This window comes from Myripristis murdjan, chromosome 2 (genome assembly GCF_902150065.1).
Source record: "Myripristis murdjan chromosome 2, fMyrMur1.1, whole genome shotgun sequence".
Taxonomy (NCBI): Eukaryota; Metazoa; Chordata; class Actinopteri; order Holocentriformes; family Holocentridae; genus Myripristis; species Myripristis murdjan.
The window spans coordinates 13,055,646-13,075,437 of NC_043981.1; the positions used below are offsets into that span (position 1 = coordinate 13,055,646).

Consider the following 19,792-nt stretch of genomic DNA (forward strand, 5'->3'; position numbering starts at 1 on the left):
AGAGCCCTTGAATAGTAATAATGACAGCTGTTGCAGTGTGACAGAGCGTGTCTTTCATTGTGTCAAAGCACTTTCTGTTCCATATAGCATCTTATTAATGTAAGTGGCCTTGCCTCCGTTTAACAGGCAGCTTTTTCTATGGCTGCAGATGCTGCTCGCACATGCATTTGCACACAATTACAGAATATATCTGACAGATGCACGCATGAACCAGTCACAAGGACATATGACTGGCCATAATGTTGTTTATCATTGAAGCTCACAAGTACACATGAATGCAACATGCAAAGATATTGACATACTGTGTGTGCAGTTGAAATAAATGAGTGGAGCTACACCAGAGCCTTTAATTATCTGGAGTCCAGCCGCTTTGTACCAACAGAGTACACTAAATTAGAGATAATTAGATGTAAATGTCACAGAATAAAAAGTGAACACAACATAATTTCCTTTCTTACATTTGATTATCAGCGTTGACACTCCAGCAGGTTGGGGGCGAATACTGCTCATGCTCACTGTCCAGTTCTGCTACTTCCTGTGAACAAATTGCTGTTGTTGCGGCAAGAAATGGAAATGCAGTGTCTTCCTGTAGGCCAAAGGACTGTGCAGTTAAAATGCTGTGTATAGCAGTTTGGTAATACTCATCCTCTCCCTTTGTTTGCACCGTTCTAAGTTTACAACTGAAGATCCTTATCTGACACTTTTTCACCAGCGGCAGTATTCATGAAAGCTTGTTGTGGTTTTGAATGGCGGTGTATTGTATGCCAGCCCTTTTTTTTTTTCATCTTTGAGGGGAGATTCGCCCAGGTGTAGGGATGTATTTTCATGCCTCATCTAGTTCAGGGATGACATGGCGACATGAGAAGTCCACCTTAGTAGGTCATTTAAAGAGTTGCTAAACCCCCCAAAAACCTAAATGTCTGTGAAGCCTGACCCCTAATGGTGAAAAGTAGGGTGTCTGGTCTTTGGTGGCAGGTGATATTATCACCTGTTGCTCTCGAGGGACGGTGACATCACTTACCACCAAAGACCAGACACCCTACTTTTCACAGTTAGCAGAGGTGAATAGTTTTTTACCTCATTTAGGAAAAACTACAAAAGGGATGAGCTAACCACTGCGTTGAAATGTGGATTTATCTCACCTTCTTAGCTGAGATTTAAAAAAAAACAAGCTTTCAAAGGTACATGCACCATGCAAAGTTGCAAAGCATTGATTCAAGTAAGAACCGTGTTGACTCACCTGACAGAAAACATCGAATAAGCAAGTATAAATGATCAAATTACATACTTATTCAAATTTTTATTGTTTTATTTTATTGTTTGTCAGGTGAGTCTAAATGTCCTCACTTAAATTGATCAAAATTTTGCACCTTTAAGACAGAACATGAGACAAATGACTTGCACATACAGTGAATTGGGTCCAAATGATGTGTTAACTGTGATATGTGATATTTAAAACAGTGTTTATTGTATTATACACTCAAAGAATTAAGTCGATTGTGTTCCTACGTGCATCTCGCTGCAGATCCTCATAAAGAAACACATTGTCTGATCTAATCGACAAACAGCCGCTGTGCTGCGCCTGCTGGGCTGTCCCGATGTCAGCCAGTGTCACCTTTTAATTATTTGCCCTCATTGTCAAAACTGCAAAACGATACCAAGGAACAAGTTAATGAACTCGGACTGCATTGTGCAAGGGTATAAAGTGAGGCTGCTGGAAGTGCGAGCGAGGTCGTGTGTATCTGTCATCGTGGTGGACAAAAGACTCTTTAATCCCACGGAATTCATTCAAGGGTCAGATTGCAGATGAGATTACAATGCAGAGTTTGACTGGTTAAACTAGTTTGAACTGAGATTATTCCAGGTCATTTGGAGCGAGCGAGTAGATGCGAACGTGTATGTGTGAGGGGACTACCCAGAATACAGTGCGTTGTTTGACATTGTTTCTCTGTCTGTCTTTCAGCTACGGGAGGAGTTTGATCGCGGGGTCGATGTCCAGCTGGACGAGGAGCACAGCGTCCATGACGTGGCTGCCCTGCTGAAGGAGTTCCTGCGGGACATGCCTGACCCGCTCCTCACCAAGGAGCTGTACACTCCCTTCATCAACAGCATGCGTGAGCGAAAGACTTCCTCTGTTTTTACACCTTCACTTGTCCCTGTCTTCTTCTTCCCCTGTCTCTGAGGGAGTTCCTCAACACCGTGAAATCCATTTCCACTCTGAATGCCATGTGGAAGACTTCCTCTGTTCTCCACCTGTCGTTGGGTTGGGGGGCATTAAAAAATAAGTTGGAATTTACAAGTTCCAACTTCCTAGTGGGACAAATCCAAAAGAACATCCTTGAAAGTCAGTTTCTACTCACAAAGTCAAGCATGTTTCCCAACCCCAGTTCTTCTCCACTGGACATCATAACAACATGGCTGCTATCAATGGCAAAAATACTGTCTTTTTGATATTTTGTGGTTCTATTGAGAGTTTAATGTTTGATTTTCAACATGGAATCTCTTTAGATCAATCAGTAGTCAAAAGGAAAAACTGCTGGTGTCACTCAAACCACCGATGCTCACGGAAGGGGAAAAGTCACAACAACAATTGGCCAAAAAAAAAAAAAGAGAAAATGGCTTAAATGGCTTAAAAGGCTTATTATTATTTATAGCACTAAATACATGAAGAAACATGGAATAATATGGGCCTCCATATTCATCCATGTTCCCTTGTGTTTGTTGTACTGATACAGTGTAAAAATGAGACATACACAGATGATCAAGCCAATAAAATGTAAAGCCATTAGCTGTTTTCTATATTCATTGTTAAGCATGAGCAAGCATCCTCAAATGCAGGTCGATCAGTAATGATACATTCCTGAATTATGACCATTACTGAGTGCAGAGCCTTTATTCCTTTTTCTTCTTCTTTTGTTTCTTCCTCATCATCAACATCTTCTTTTTCCCTCTTTCTCGCCTGACCCATTCTTATCTGTGTTGCAGTGCTGGACCCAGATGAGCAGCAGAGTGTGATCCAGCTACTCATCTACCTGCTCCCAGCATGCAACAGTGACACTCTCCATCGCCTCTTGGAGTTCCTGTCCACCGTGGCTGACCACGCCCACGACCGGCAAGACAAAGACAAACAGGAGGTAAGCGCCAGTCGCCAAATGACAAAGAGTCAAGGACACACCCTAGTGGCTTCACATGGTTACTCAGTCCCAAAATATTTGAGGGGGAGGTTTGTGGGAAGGAAAAGGCCTAAAATGCTGGTTAAACATCAAAACGTAGATAATGCCTGTCTTCATTAACTTAGCACCTGCAGCCTGTTCTACCAATCGCACTGACACATGCAAACACACACAAAGGATTTTTTTTTTTTTCAATAGTGTGAAATATCAGCTTGTCAGTATTTTGTTTGCTTTGTGTTTCCACCTCATTGACAGGGAATTACCTGATAACTGATAGGAATCACTGTGTTCGGTCGGTGTATGCACATAACTTCCCCATGTTTGCCGAACTTCTAACAGCGAGAGCGCTGATATAAAACCACTGAACAGGTTCTTGTTGATGTTCGTATCTATCATGATCTCAAAGGTTGAACCTGCTCCAGATCAGCACTCTGGAGGTGTGGTGAAGTGAGAAACGCATAGCTGCACCATTTACAAGAAAACCATAAGCCCCGAAGGTTGGAGAAGTGGGTTTGTGACCGGGACAATTCTGGTTTCAATTCCCAAGTGAACTCGGCCGGGGTTATCTGGCCAGGCAAATGAAGATCACTTTCCCTTCAGCCTGAGCTGTGTTACTGCCCTGAACTACATTAATCCTTTAACTTAACTCATAATTAAATTTTTTAAACACAAGAGGAATATTATGGGAACAGGAATATTCTAGTAATACCAGAAAGGATAACAAAAACACTATAACATACAATGAGGTCAATACAGGGAATATTATAAGATTAGAGTGATTTTTTTTTTCAGGGAAGGCTCTAGTTATGGAGCAGATCCCTTTCCATTAAAAAATACTGTAAAGGCTTAAAAAGTCACGCGGATCAGAGTCAGAATCAGAAATACTTTATTGATCCCCAAGGGGAAATTGAGAGATCAAGCTGCATTAATAATTGCTCAATTACAATTTATTACCTGCAGATTTCTTGGTTTGTTAAAACATCAGAAACAAGAAAGACAGTGAGAGAGAGCGAGAGCGAGAGAGAGAAAGAGAGAGTTTTCCTGTGTGTTTAAATGGACAGTCTATGTGTGCATGTCCATATGTGCACACAAAAGTGTGTGTTTTGTGTTTGTGAGTGTGACTCGGTGTCTGTGTTGTATTTGTGTGAACTGTCCCACAAATGGTGGTGCTAGCGTGAATCCGGATGTGTGCATGTCTGTGTATGCATGCATGTCAAAATACGTGTGTGTGTGTGTGTGTGTGTGCGTTTCCCTCACGACGCAACGGCTCCAGTATCTGTGTCTGAGATCGTGACAGGAAGTCAGAGCATTTCGCGCTCGGGCGGGAAGAACACATCAACACTTTCTGCCGCATGTGGTTCCCATCGTTCCTTGGGGACTGGGAGAGGAGAGGGAGGAAACTGGGGAAGAGGCAGATGAAGGAGGACGAGGCACAGAAACGGTGAAGAAAGGAAGGGGAGAGAGGAGAGAGGAGAAGAGTCGTGAGGAGTGGCGTGGAAACGGGTGACACGGTCTCAAGGGAGCACGAAATCCCACAAAAACAGTGATGTCGTCTTGACCTGCTGACGCACACTCGGTCACACTCAGTCTGCTCTGCCTCAGGATTTCAAATACAGGATGCACACACACACTCGAAAGCACAGACACACAGAAACCCGCACTCCACCATATTATATTCCCTAACCTTAGCAACTACATAAAAAAGACTGAAGACCAAAGACTTTTTGCACAAATAAGTGACGGGGTGAGACACAGTCCTGATCGATTCATCCCTCAACTCTTGCACAAAACAATATTCGGTCCAAAAATGAAGCCACAAAATTTGTCAAATGTACAGATTGTCAAGCCACTGGCCGCTTACCACACCAGGGTGATTCATTACACCACAGGAATGTCGCTAGTGTCCTCTCCAACACTGAAGGACAACTGAGTGGCTTTTATGCAAGCAGGGCCTGATTGGAAATTGCGTGCCGTGGTTTGTTATCTCGCCAAGGAGCCACCCACCTGCAGTTGGGCGGGGGTCCTTGCACACCTCCTTTAGCCTCTGGGGAGCCTCCCAGCCGCCTTGGGAGTCCATATTGTGTATGTGTGTATGTGTCATGTATGCAAATGTGTGACTATGTTTCCATGCATGTAAATGTATGTGTGTGTGTCTTCTATTTTTTTTTATCAGTTTCAAGTTATTTTATTGAATTGTTTTCAGTTGTTTTCATTTCAAACTTGTTGTGGTAACCTCATAATGTGGCTTGAATTATGTGTTTATTTGTATTGAGAATTTAATAAACAAATAAAATTTAAAAAATGCAATAAAAGGGCCGCCCTGGTAGCTCACGTGAGTCTTTACCACATGAGTCCTTACTTTTTTATGGTCTTTTCACCGTCACAACTCATTTTAAATTACCCGCTACCTCGGCTAATAAAGATGCTCTAAACCTGACGACATAGATGTGACAGCAAAGTTGGGCAGGCGACATGTTTTGACAGATTCATTCCTGGAGGAGACAGTTCTTCCTGTGGGTTTTGGGTGATTGACAGCAAGCAGAGGGTAATGCGATGCTGATATGACAACACTCAAGTTGGACAAAATGATACAATAATAAAACAGAAACTCTGACAAAACAAGAGCAGGTTTATTGGGACGGATCATCTAGCTCAGGCATTGGCAGCCTATTTTTCTGAAACTAGCAAAACAAGCCGTGACATCTCCGACGCTGCTAATTGTGTTCAGACATCACCAGGAGAAAATGGAAAGCTAGACAATTAGCAGGGCCTAAAAATAAAATCAGTATTCTCCTGTATTGCCATCTGAACTAAATATATCTAGACACAATCCTGACAGCACAATTCACATAAATGTCAGGTGCAAGGGCTGAAATGCATTTGAATCCAAGTTGTTATCGTCCCATTGCAGATAACGGGGAACAAGATGACGTCTCTGAACTTGGCCACCATCTTCGGCCCCAACCTGCTCCACAAGCAGAAGAGCTCGGACAAGGAGTTCAGCGTCCAGAGCTCGGCCCGGGCTGAGGAGAGCACCGCCGTCATCGCGGTGCTGCAGAAGATGATTGCCAGCTACCATACCCTCTTTATGGTCAGTTTGGGTCCAGGCAGTTTACAGTTTTCGTCCTTATTCCCCTTTGATTTGTCTGTGCGTCTGGCACTTCATTATGGACACCCATGCTTATTCAAGGCACCCATGCACACTTTCCCCTTGACATTCTTGCGCCAGCTTAAAGTAAGACAATCCCACTGGCTTGGCAGACAGTGGTTGTGTCTTTGCAAATGAAAGCAGAGCTCTGCCTTGCTTAGCGGCTAGAGCAACGGAGAGTAAAAGAGACAGTGAGAAATAAGGCAGGAGGACAGAATGACAAAGAAAAGGGGGAAGTGAGCGCGACAACGGGACAGGGAGAAAGCTGACAGATGGATGAAGTGAGTGTGACACAGAGCAGAAACAGAGGAGACAGAAATGTGACTAGTGAGTGGGATATTAGCTATAAATATGCAGCCGAGCTTAGAGTTGCGAGCCCCATCAGAGTTGCACACCAGGGAAAAGCTTTGAGCCGGTGCCAAAGGGACTAACTGGCTTGTCTGTTGTCCTGATTTAACCACAGACTTCGCTCAGAATCGTCCCTGAACTTAAAAATAATTTGACCTCTTGATGTGACTGACGCAGCACCAACTGGCCTGTCCCAAAACTGTGGCCTCATTCTTTTTAATGGAATAAATAATAGGTTATAGCATTTTATGTGCATGCATTACAAATACAATCTAACCGTACCTTTTTATAGTGTTACATCCTGCATTTTCGCATTTAATATGACAGACAAGTAAAGGCTCAAGTAAAGCCACGGAAGTATCTGGGTAGCAACTAATCCAACAATGAACATCAAGTACGTTTTTTCCAGATTCTTGAACTAATTCGTTCCAAAATCAAGTCAAGAATCATGCCCTGAACTCCTTCATATGGTGATGCTTCTGAAGAGGTCACAATTTTGCACGGATCGCTGCTCCGTGCGTTGTTTTGTTCCTTTTTTGTTCCGGGGATATTCAGCAGCGCAGACAGGCTCTCCAGGTCATTTCAGGTCTGAAACCTTATACCGTAATGTTTTGTAATCTGCCACTGCTGTTCCCCGGGGCTTACATTCCTGCAGAAAGCCAAGTGAAGACATATTAATCGTATGTAGTGAGTTGGGACTGACTTGCTGAGACCTGGTAAGCAGAAACAGATTCCTAAACATTAGAAGTTATATGAATAATATTAAAGAATTACATTATAACCCTATGAAAACTCAGAGTTTATCAAAAGTCCGGGAGTTTTTAATTTCAAAGATCGTCGGGTCTTACACACAGTGGGTTTCTGGGTAATGTTGAGCTTCTGTTGTCATAATCCACGATGTTAGATGAGCAAGAATTCAATTAATCAGCTGCAGAGATTAACAAATCCTGTTAACCAAAATTGTACTGGAAAAAAAAAGACAGCTTGCCAAACATGTAGTCAAAGAATTAAACCCTGCCATGAGCTATTTTTCTCGTTACCCCTTTCATAATCCTCATCCCTCTCCACTTCTTCTCTTTTGAAGATTATTTCTGACATCTGATTTAGAGGACAGTAAAAAGTGATAGGAGAGAGGTTGGGGTGACATTCAGCACAGGCTGTCAGCACCAACATGATCACCAGCACTCCAGTGCACTGAGCCACCTCTTATTCCCCATTACTATGAACAAAAAATAAGAGGGAAAAAGATGTTTTTAATAAAAACAGGATGAGTGAAGAGGAAATGCTGAAGATAGATCACATTTGATAAGGGCCTGACTGCTGGATTCATGGATTTTTAGGGTACAAAGGCGTTCTTAACTTCCTTCTCAACTTGTTAAAATAGGGATCTCAGACTCTGCATGGAAGATATCCCAAACATGAGAGATGATCTTTCAGTCTGTTTGGGTGTGTTTTGTTCATTAATAGTTACATGCCTTGGCTTTGCATGTGTTCTTGATTGTGTAGGTTCCTCCTGATTTGCAGAATGAGGTCTTGATGAGTCTTTTGGAGACTGATCCAGATGTGGTAGACTATCTGCTGAGGAGAAAAGCATCACAGTACGTTATGCATGTGCGATACACAAACACACACACACACACACACGGACATACAGCCATATCCTCTAGCCTTCCTCTCTGCCCCCTTTCATCCCTATGTTGGTCCGCCATCAACCGCAGGAGTCCAGACCTGGTGCAGACGGACGAGCCCTTCACCCTGAGCGAGCGCCGGTCCTCCAGCGACTCCAACAAGGTGTCCAGCGGCGAGGTCTCGCCTTACGACAACAACTCCCCCGTCATGAGTGAGCGCAGAGGAGAGTCGGGGAGCCCCGGGAGTGACCAGCTCTTCCGGGTCCCAGAACAATACACCCTGGGGGGGCAGGTGTCTGGCAGGACCAAGGAGCCTGGAGCCAACACCTGGGCTGCCAAAGGTGAGTTGGAAAGTGCATGTAAAGAAGAAGAAGAAGAATGCCACGCTAGTCTATCTCTGTACAAACACAATCTAGTTAAATACAGGTACAAACACATAATTCAAATGCTGATACCAAGCAAGTATTTGGCAGACGGCAACATGCAAGAGGTGGCTCAATCCAAAAGTTAAATGTCAACGCAACAAGCACAAACTTTTCCCAGTACATTGTGCCACAGTAAACCGAAGAACTTAGGAAACTCATTTGAACTGATATGAGAAATATATTTAGCTCCCCGTTTCACAAAATGATGTTGACCGCCTTAGATGACTCAGTTTTGGTGCTATATTTACACAGGCTTGGTACAGCTTTTTGTTTCAAAATCTATTCAGCGTCACAGTGTTTGCTGGGTGGCATTCAAAGGAAATGTTTGGACTGCAGCCAGCTGATAAGATGCAAGAACTCATTTTCTTTTGAGTGCTGTGTTACCTCACGATGTGGAGTTTTACACTTGACTTTAGATGTTGTGATTGCATGAAAATTTATGATAATTCTGGTAATAATCGTAATGGTGATGGTGATGAGGAGGAAAATGTTGGTGACCCCCCTTTTGCTTCCATCAGACACCATATCAGAGGAGCATGCTAACATTTGGGGGGCGTGGCACACTACTCTGAAACCTGCGCTCAAGGACCAATCATACACAGGTAATAAGCTTAGAGGAAATTGTGTTATATTTTTTGCAGTTATGTGAAGTTTGCATCAATGACTGTATAATACAGTAGTAGTATTCTGCCAGCAGAAATAGGTCTGATGAGATGAGTTTTGCTCTTCAATTTACACACCCACTCACATTAATTAAAGGAACTGTGTATTTCTTTCTCTTTTTATTAAAAGCAGTTAATTCCACTGACATTATTGACATTGTCTTTGCCCAGGTTCCCATGGGAACATGTCAGAGGAAAGCCCCCGCAGCTCACAGGAGGGTCTCGACAGTCTCCACGGTGACGGCAAACAGCCCCCAATGTTACAACGGACTCAGACTCTGCCTGGCGTCGTCGAGTGCCGACCCCACCCTCCTGTCACCAGGGTGTGTTCCAGCCCTCGTGGAGAGGCGGGGCGACCGCGCCTACAGCTCAACCTCAGCCCCTCCGTGACATCACACCACAACAGCCTATCAGGCGGCACGGAGAGCCCCCCGCAAGGAAGTGCACTCACAGCTAATGCAAAACCTAGACCCCATGGAGGACTCGCGGACATTGGTGACAGTGGCACCGCCGCGTTTAACGATAGCCGCTATCCTCCGCCTTACAGAGCCCAACATCGACTAGCTAGTTCTCAAACTTCACCTCAAACTGCAACGGCTCAACGTCCCCCTCTGCAGCCTGGGAGGCCAACGGCAACACAGAGTAACTCTGCCTCAACAACAGAGGCTCAAATGGTACCACTGAGCCCAGAGTGGCAGGACTGGCAGAGGGACCGGTGGCAGATCTGGCAACTTCTGTCCTCGGACAATGCGGACGCCCTCCCTGAGACGCTGGTGTGAGCTCAGACCATGAACTCCAGAAATTCTCCCATTTAAAGAGAATCTGCTCTGCTAGCCAAGCAATGGCACTATCAAAACGCATGCTACAACCCCCTTTGTCCTTTGACAATCACTTACGATCCTTACCGCCTTCGTTCATCAATCTCTCCCTCAGTTCTTTCCACATTTCTGCGCCTTCCCATCTGCTTTTACCTCTTTCTGCCATCAGTCCAACTATATGTTCATCTCTTGATCTATTTTTGGTCATCCTTAAATCCACCCACCCATCCATTGCTTACTTTCTTTCACCATTACTGTCCGTCCTTTTCCTGCATCTTGGCGCCATGGCGTTCGTTTACATTCGCAGCTGCTGCCTTACAGAGACTTACATTCAAGAGCCACTAGTATTTCTTGTTTCCTTTGGAACAACAGTTGATGTTCAAAAATCGCTGCTGTTCCTCGCCCTTATTTGTTTTGTCCACCGTAATGTCATGAGTTGGGAGCATAAAAAATGACCCACAAGAAATACCTCAAAAGTCACGTCGGAACTATCTGCTCATGACTCTGAATGTTACCATGACAATACTTTCTTTTTGAGTGAGTTTAATCTTTGTTTCTCAACGACAGAGATGTAACAGATAATAGGAAAGAACAAAAAGTTTGTTTCTTCACTTGGATGTTTTGTCTGACCTTTTCATTTCATAGTTTTTTTTTTTTATTACTAGTTCATTGTTTTATTTTCACCGTCCTGACGCTAAGTTGTACGCATTAGTAATTGCTGCTAAAGTAGAATTTTTATGTGCGTACTGGTAACGTAGCTCAGCCACCACCGTGTGTGAAGATCAAATGTGTAGTTACATTCAAGGTCACAAAATGTTTTAACGTGAAGACCATTTGTATATGTACAAATATACATGTAAATTTAAATGTAAAGTATATTCTTTGTCATTCTACCTAAAGGTAAGTCAGCCCTTTAACAGGCAGTCTAAATGTTGGTGTTTATGTCAGACTGCTGTTTTTCTTGTTTTTCTTTTTTTGTAATATTGAATGTAAAATGCTTCTATCCTGTTAAAACGCTTAGACTTAACTATAAAGCACTAGGCTATAAGTTTGCTTTTATGTGCAACCTGCACTGCCAAATCATGTGCCAAAGTCTCGTCTTGGACTTCAGGATATGTACCTTACAGTTGTGTCTCTCTATTTGATTTAGCTGTTGATGTCAAAGAAACCTCAAGAGCTTGGGTGACATGTCAACATTTCAGCATAGGAGTACAGGACTAATAATCGCATATACCTGATTCAAAAAAAAAAAAAAAAAAAAAAAAAAAAAAATTACTGAGACAAACTGCCCACATGGTTCTCTAGAAATTAAGATCAATCAGGATTAAGACTCAGTAAGTCAATTAATAAATATTGTCAAGGAACTTTCACTGATCAAGTAATTTTACTTTTTCAAAGAAGCGTGTGCATGTAAATATGTCGATGTTATAAAGGTTTGTATGAGCCCCGTGTCTGATTTAAGATATGTGAATGTCAGACATATGCCAAATAATATTTTCAAATAATTCCTAGCCTTCATTGTTGTTGTTGTTGTTGTTGTTGTTGTTATTTTAACCCTTTTGGATGGTCGGATACAAGGGATTTGCTGCATTTTGTGTGGCAAACTCCATCTATCTGCTACACAAAGACGATCAAATGAACCCTGAGTATTATTTGGAAATCTGACCCAAGTTGTGTGTATGTCGAATCAGTGCACAATCGACAATTCGGGGCTTTTTTGCATGTTCCACATTCAAGTTCAGACAGGAAACTTTATCAAATTTGGTCAAGACGCCTTTTTATCAATGAAACTCCAAATCCGTGACTGCTGACCAAGGATCTTACCAATGCCAATATCAAATATCAAACAAGAGGTAGGAAGTGAAGTAAGGGTCATCTGGTCATAGGTTCTCAGATATTGTAGTCATGTGGGTATTTGCAGGCAAATATTTCACGTTTTCTCACGTTTTGGTATGATATTTGCTCTAATTTTAAGGCAACATTCAATCTCATATATGTTTTTTACACCATTTATTGTGTGCCCTTTGACTTGTTTGTCACTTGGATGTGACTTTGAGGAGACAATGGAACAGAGCAACCACAAGAATGTTGGCTTGGAGAGCTTGTGGCAAGGCTATGGCGCCATCTATTGTCAGACCTTTTACATCAGCACAGCACCGTTGCATACATGTCAGTCAGTCTTCAATGGTTAAAAAAACAACAGTTTATTAAACAGAGGATCCAACTGTGTTTGAATTAGAGTTAATGCTTACAGTAGTTTGTGATTATAAGCACCTTTTTCTGTATATCTGTAAGTGTAGAATTCAATGTGCCACAGGCCTTGCCCTTAAAAAAATATTTTCCATACATCGCTCAAATTCATGTGTCAATATTAGTTCATATTTTGTGAACATTTTTGTATTACTTCCTTGTTTAAGTATTGTAATATATAAAGACAATGTAACAGCTTTTTTTTTTTTTTTTTTTTTTTTTTTTTTTTAAATTCATATTACTTGTAAGGCCCAAGATATTTTTCTGCAAATCATCTTGGCTCTAAGATCATCTTTGTCTTGTTGACTTTGAAACTAAGATTGGCTTAGTGCTGTGGTGTTTTTTTTTTGTTTTGTTTTTGTTTTTGTTTTTGTTTGGTGGGGTTAATTGGGTCCAAGTTGTTGGAATGTCTGGTAACTGCTTTTGTACTGCGTGTTGTCTTCAATATGCTACGATGGAATTAAACATGATAAAGTTTACCCTCGCTGTTGGACTGAATGCTTGTGGAAGGGGACTCGCCCTGTATTGAAAATGAAACAACATCACGTTCCCACCCCCTGTTCAAACTGTGTAGAGCACACATACATAGAACAGCATCACTTCACACTCTACATAGAGATATTTACCTTTACTTTATTTATCCAAGAGAGCAAATAAAACTAATGAATAATACAGAAGAACACATATTTGCCTTTGAGCAATCACCTCACCCACCAATATAACTCATTACATATGATCTTGTATATCACAGCACAGTATACACAATAGTATTATGCTCAATAAATTATTAATGTACCATAAGTGCAAGTATAATATAGAGTAGGACAGCATCCTCAGTATTTCACACCATAATGTGTAAGAACCATGTATTTGACTTGTATTGAAATGCAAAATCTGAGCACTAGGTGGCGTATGGTGAAGGCCGAGGCTGGCTACAGGACATTTAATTTGATGACAATAATCACAGGTGTTGCTAATTGGAGGGAAACAAACAGTTGTTGATTGTGCTCAGTGTGCTCAGACAACTTTGTATGACTATTTGATTTAATCTTGTGTTGACATGGAAGTGGAGGACATCATCTTGTGTGAGTACATATCTTAACAACTCATCCCAATTAGCAGCAGGTATAGGACTTTGTCACTACATAATGAAATATATTGTCATAGCATTTTATAATACATTATCTCATAATATTATTTGCAATGGTACATTACAGTATGTCATAATATAGTGTTAACATTACATCATAATATCATCATGTCATAATATAGTGCAAACATAGTGTCATAGTACACTATATCATAGTATTGTATAGTAAAGTATGTCACAATATAGAGTAACATTATGTCATTGTATACCACGATGCCATAATACAGGGTGGTTGAACGCGGTACGTCATAACAAGTGGGACATTTGGTCACAGTATTATATCATAGTATGCAACATCACAGTACTGTGTTGCAGTATCATGCTGTAGTACAACATGAATAGTGTAGTGCATCACAGCATAGAAGCTAGAATGATGTTTTGTGTGGTTAGCTGGTGGTTGAGGGTGGCATGCTGGGTTGTTTGCAGGCAGTGTGGTTTCTCTGGCTGGTTGTTAATAGCATGGTTGCTGGAATATACTTTTATTTTGTGTGTGTGTGTGTGTGTGGATTGTTGATACGTTGGCTTGCTGATACAGTTTACATATAGATTGTGATCTGCTGAATGGGCCATTCCAGGCTGGCAATGTCAGCACTCACATTAGCCCGACTGTTGTTTTGACAAAATCAATAGTGGTTTTAGAAATGATCAAGTAAAGCTGGGATAAGCCTTGGTGTAGGTAGGCTGAGGAAGCAACTTAAGCTGTATTTATTGTCGAGAGCAGGTGCCGGGGGAGTTCTGAGATGCCACACATCACTGTTCAGTCTTCTGGAGGTATCATGGGCCTAATTTCAACAAAACCTCTGTGACTGGAGGCGTCCACTTACTCATCCCAGTGACAGACGGTCAGTCACGCTGAACCCTGTCATGTTTAATTGTTTAATTTGATGGTTGGTGAACAGTGCTGTTTGTCCTGAAGATTTATGACTGCATTGCTTGTAATCACCTTTAATCTGTATTGGGTTTATGTATGAATGCTCACCTTGGATTATCACCAAATCCTGTGTATTGTCATGCAAGAAGTCTATTATATATCATAGTAGGGTATGTCATAGTGTAGTACATCATCATATATCATACAGTATTTCATAGTACTGTATGTTACAGCACAATATGTCATGGTATATCAAATCATTGAACATTATGCCAGTATATCACTGTATTGTATTTCAAAGCATGCTATGTCATAGAAAGCTGTGTCATGCTAAAGTGTCACATGGTGCTGTGTGACATACAGGAGTACACTCACACTCATATCGCATATCATAATGCAATTTGTCATAGCAAAGTATTTCATTATGTACATATAATTTTAGAATGAGTCATAAGAAAGTATGACTAAATAGATCTTCTCAATTGAGAAGATCTAATCTGCTTTTTGACCCTTGAGTCTCTATGCTGAGTCACAGTAGCATGAGTCACCATGTGCATAAAAAAAAAAAAAAAAACACTTCCAAAGTTGCAGGGTTTGAGTACAAGACTCAGAGACACTGGTACATGTTTTCAGAATGAGTAAAGTAGACTATTGTGGTGCCCATTTTCTGGAAGACCAGGTCAATCAGGACATCTAGAATTGGCCTTAAAATACACATTACCTTCAAATCTAAAACTGGTGAGGGATGTTTCCTGGTTTTATGCTTCCATGCATTGGGACACTCTGCCAGATGAGCTGAGATAAAAGTAAAAGTTTTATGTTGAGAGAAACATGTCTCTGAGGGTGACACTTCTTGTCAGAGATAAAATCATAGACAGCCCCCGTCTAAAATCTTCCCTGGTCAAGGGCGGTCTCGTGGCCTTGTGGCAACTTAGATTCATATTTTTTTTTTTTTTTTTTCAAGATTTTTTAAAAAGGGCAAGATGTGACAATTAATGGGTAATTTAGGCTATGGTGTTAATGTAGAAATTAGTTAGTGTAGCCATCAGTTTATAATAAAACCTATTATAGAAGTCTTGTATGAGCTGAATGTATTAGTGAGCATTGACATTGAACAGTATACTGTTGTAAAGGGCACAATCCAGCCAATCAGACTCAAGTATTTGTGGTGGCCGTGGTGTAAGGGTCTGTTAATAGTGTGTGTGTGTGTGTGTGTGTATGTGTGTATGCCTGCAGTGCAATATAGCTCCTTTTAATATGTGCTGGAGGTTGCTGGGACATGTTCTGCTGGTGTGTGTATTTGTGTATGTGTGCAGTGTAGTTTCTCCTTATGGGACAGCCATTCACACACACACACACACACACACACACACACACTGGGCACACAGCTAATCATGCTGTTGCTTTCATTAAGGATACATGGAACATTTTTTTTTTTTTTAAATTTTGACAGTTCTCATTAAGAATTGACGAGGCATTTCTCATTTTTAAAAATTGAAGGCTTTTTACATGCAAATTTAAATTTTGACTCTAAGCTGAAGTGACAAAGTCATTATTATATTTTTATACTGAGCAGTGTTAAAAACAAGTTATCTAATGTCATGTATTTGTATTTGTAGACATGACTGTTAAAGGCAACACTTGGGAGATCTCAGATTGTTGATTCAAATAGCTGGGGAACATTTGGCAGGCGCTTCACTGACAAAAGGTAGCTGAAGGTAGACGCTTCACAGAGAACAGTGGTTAGAGTGATGTGAGCATGGAAGTCGGAGGGAAAGATATCATCACACACCCCTTGACCTTGACGCCTGTGCGTTTAGTTCGAGATGCAAGGGAAGAAAGACGAGCAACTCTGAATCACTGGACTGTAAATGTCAAACTGAGGCGTGAGCAGGCAGTTTTGCCGAGGACTGCCTGTCAAAAACCTCACAGAGCGGGACACAGCGGTTGGGCTGCAGTGCATAAACCCCTTATTATACCTGAAAAATACATGTCTGTGAGTGAAGCGGCGAAGAACACAGGCAGTGGTCTACTGAGCAGTGGAAGAATGTCACATGGTCAAATGAGTCATCCTTCCCCCTCTTTGCCTCGCCTCAAGAACATTTCTGCTGGCTCTGTTATGACAAGGTAAATGCAAAGAAGTGCAAAGCTATTCTGAATGTTCATGGACATGTGGGACCTATTCATCCTTTGGTGTAGCATTTGAATGACAATGTCCCTATTCAGAGGGGACTGAAATGATCCAAGAAATGATCCAAGTCTTAAAATATGGCCATCCCAGCCACCGGTTCCCAACCCAGTTGAGCATTTCTGGTGCCTGAGACAGCATTTTCCATCAGCATCATCAAAACACCAAACGATGGCATTTCTTGTGGAAAAAACTCGGTCACATTCTCCTACTTCAGGTCCAGAAACTGCACGCTTAAGGGCCACCAAAGCTGTCCTGGTGGCCCGTGGTGGCTCGGTGCACTTGATGTTAGTGTTTCCTTGCAGTTTTGGCAGCTACCTGGAGCTCTCCGTCCTTGCAGGAGTCTTGGCCACGGGACAGCGTTGGAATCGATTTCATTCCATGAACACTGACCTTAATTAAATCAGTCTGTGACACTGGAAAAACCTCATCTGGAAGATTTTACGATCGAGAAAACAGTTGAGCACTTCTTGCGGTGCCTCACTGTGTTTGGTGTAACTCCAGTGTTGCACCACTAGAGGTCAGTCTAGAGCCTTGTGTCCTGTGATGCAAGTTCGACAGGATCACCAATAGGCTACCTCTCAAGGCAAAAATGGACTATTATTTCTCTGTTCCTCTGCAGAATCTCCCATACTGATCATGAATGAAAAACTCACCATATCTAAGTTAGTTAGGAGGAAACCAGTGGAGGGGAATTCTGAGCTAAAGGAGGCCCCCCCAAAAAAGGGAATAAGTGTGAGAACTGTGGTAATGTTGATGGCTCTGTGATGGAGAACGAAAAAAGGAGAGATTAAAAGATTTCATGGCTTTTGGCTTTAATTCTCCTCAGCCCTGCCTGGTGGCATAGTAAATCACCTTACAGGCCCCATAGAGCTGAAATTAACTGCTAACAGACCATTGGACACATTCTCAAAGGTAATGGATTAGCAATTGGGTGTGTTGTTTTGTATGCGTGTGGGCCTATTTGTGTGTGTGTGTGTGTTTGTGTGTGTGTGTGTGTGTGTGTGTGTGTGACTGGTGGAGGGAGTGAGTAATGATTGAAATACAGACAGAAAGATAGGGTGTATAGTATGAAAACAGCTTTTCTCGTTCCCTCTACTGAACTGAGGCAGTAATTAGAGCAAAATCTATTCTCCAATAACGAGAAATTGGAGAATAAAGGAGTTTGACAAAGAAACATTTTCTGGCTACTTGTTTGAGAGTTTTGAGCAGCTCTTTCAAACTCATTTTTTACTTATCTTTGTAATATTTATTGATCTTTCAAGTGGTAATCTTTAAGTTGTTGGGTTTTTTTTTTTTTTTCATTTTGGTGGATTTGAGACTCTTTCCTTTCTGGGTTCAGAAAGGTCTGACAACTATCTTTCATCCTAGCAACAAAATTTGTCTTCCTTTTATCCCAAATCAGATGCAACTGTAAAATGCATCACTTCCTCTGGATTTTTCCACGAAAAATCCTCCCGGTAAGAGTAAAAACTTTCATAAACTGTAAATAGATTGAATTCTTATGGTGTTAACAGACCTCTAACAGCAAAAAATGACTTATTTTTCTTACTTTAATATCTCTCATCTTCTTTTCTTGTCTTCAAATAAAGACTTGCATTGGAGGACAGATTTTAAATCCATTGTGAACACATTACACACAATTGGCAATTATTCTGAGTAATGGTGGGTATTTAAAAGTTTGATGAGATCATTTTCCATCGGAAAGATATTTTAAGAGTCAGTGCATATAGACTACAAGCTGGAAAAAAGATTGATAGCTATAGCAGCAGCAAAAGAAGAAGAAGAAATGATTACTTGGAAAATAATTGGATTTTTTTCTTGCATATTCCACACAGATGAACACATTTCCATCCACGGCAGCAACCTGGGGACCTTTTCATTACTTCCTCAGTCTGTTCCCTTTTCCCACTTAACTCTCCCACTTTAAATATGTGAGGAGCTGCAATCCAATTCCACTTTTCATTCCTCACAACACGAACAATTAACGGTCTTACTGTGTACTGTGTGTTGCTGATGGTGTATGAAATGAGCATGCCGTGTTTCACTCAAAGAAGTTCTGATTAATTGTAATCAGGGTGCTTGAAGGCGTGCAGACAGTGTTTTTCAGATATTGTGCTCAGGGTGTGCTTCTTTTATCTTCTTTTGTCCCTGCTTTGTCTTTTTTTCTGGAAGGGAGCCTGCTTTTAAATAGAATTTTGTGGACCATGACAACAAAACAAAGCCTCTTTATTGCAGCGGCTAATGACTTGGCCCCCAGGAACATTATCCAGCTGGCCAAGCTAGGAGGAAATTTGACAGAAATATACACATGCACACACGCAAATACGTACACATCAGTACATACACATGCAATACCTGCACATGTACTCAAACGCACACTCACTCGTGATTTCCAGTGCAGTGGTTCACCACTTGGCTTGGTGGGAGTTAAATAATTCAAGAATGTCAACAAACAAATTGTGTGTATTTCAGTGTTTGGTAATGTGTTTTTTATGAGCACAAAAATTTGATCAGTGTATTTATGATATGCTCTCTACTTTTTGGATCTCTCGCATGCACATGCATGTCTGCAGAAACACACACACACACACAGCCATCCTGAGAGGAATTTGTGCCCAGAAGGTCCTCATTAGCAGGCCTGGTTCACTCTCATCGTGTTGCCCCATGCGGTTCAGACTGACTGGCCTGAAGATGCAAATGTCAAAAGGTTCCTGGCCTGACATTACCCTGCTCTTTTCATCATTACTGAATAAATCACATCAGCGGGAAAATAAACATCACCAGCTAAATCAAGGACCATTATGCGCTGCCCTGTCTTTGCCACCTTCACCTAACAAGCTAAATTCTGTCTTATCAGTATGTCAACAAATGGAGAGTTTCATTCCAAAATGAGCTTTTAAAGACGTGGCGATTCCTGTTACAAAACTTTAGCCTGCGACCAAAGGCAATGTTCGAGAAGTGTATAATCACTTTTCATCACATGACCAGAGCTGGAAACATTTATTCAAGTATTGTGCTTATGTACAGTTTTGAGATACTGAGTATTTACCTGAGTATTTGCATTTTGAGACTTATACTCTATCATTGTAGTTACTGGCTACTTTGCAGAATACAGTTTTACATGCAAA

At 41.4% G+C, this 19,792-nt stretch overlaps 1 protein-coding gene across 2 annotated transcripts in view; it reads left to right on the top strand.

The window, feature by feature from the left end:
- LOC115371739 (rho GTPase-activating protein 6) overlaps positions 1–12,931 on the top strand; it is an 89,781-nt gene extending 76,850 nt beyond the window's left edge. For both annotated transcript variants that reach the window (XM_030069231.1, XM_030069242.1), the window contains exons 8-14: positions 1,964–2,114; positions 2,986–3,134; positions 6,085–6,264; positions 8,176–8,267; positions 8,388–8,638; positions 9,241–9,324; positions 9,556–12,931. In XM_030069231.1, the coding sequence (XP_029925091.1) occupies positions 1,964–2,114; positions 2,986–3,134; positions 6,085–6,264; positions 8,176–8,267; positions 8,388–8,638; positions 9,241–9,324; positions 9,556–10,163 (1,515 nt within the window). In that variant the 3' untranslated portion in view covers positions 10,164–12,931. The remainder of the gene's footprint in view (positions 1–1,963; positions 2,115–2,985; positions 3,135–6,084; positions 6,265–8,175; positions 8,268–8,387; positions 8,639–9,240; positions 9,325–9,555) is intronic.
- Positions 12,932–19,792: the final 6,861 nt, after the last annotated feature.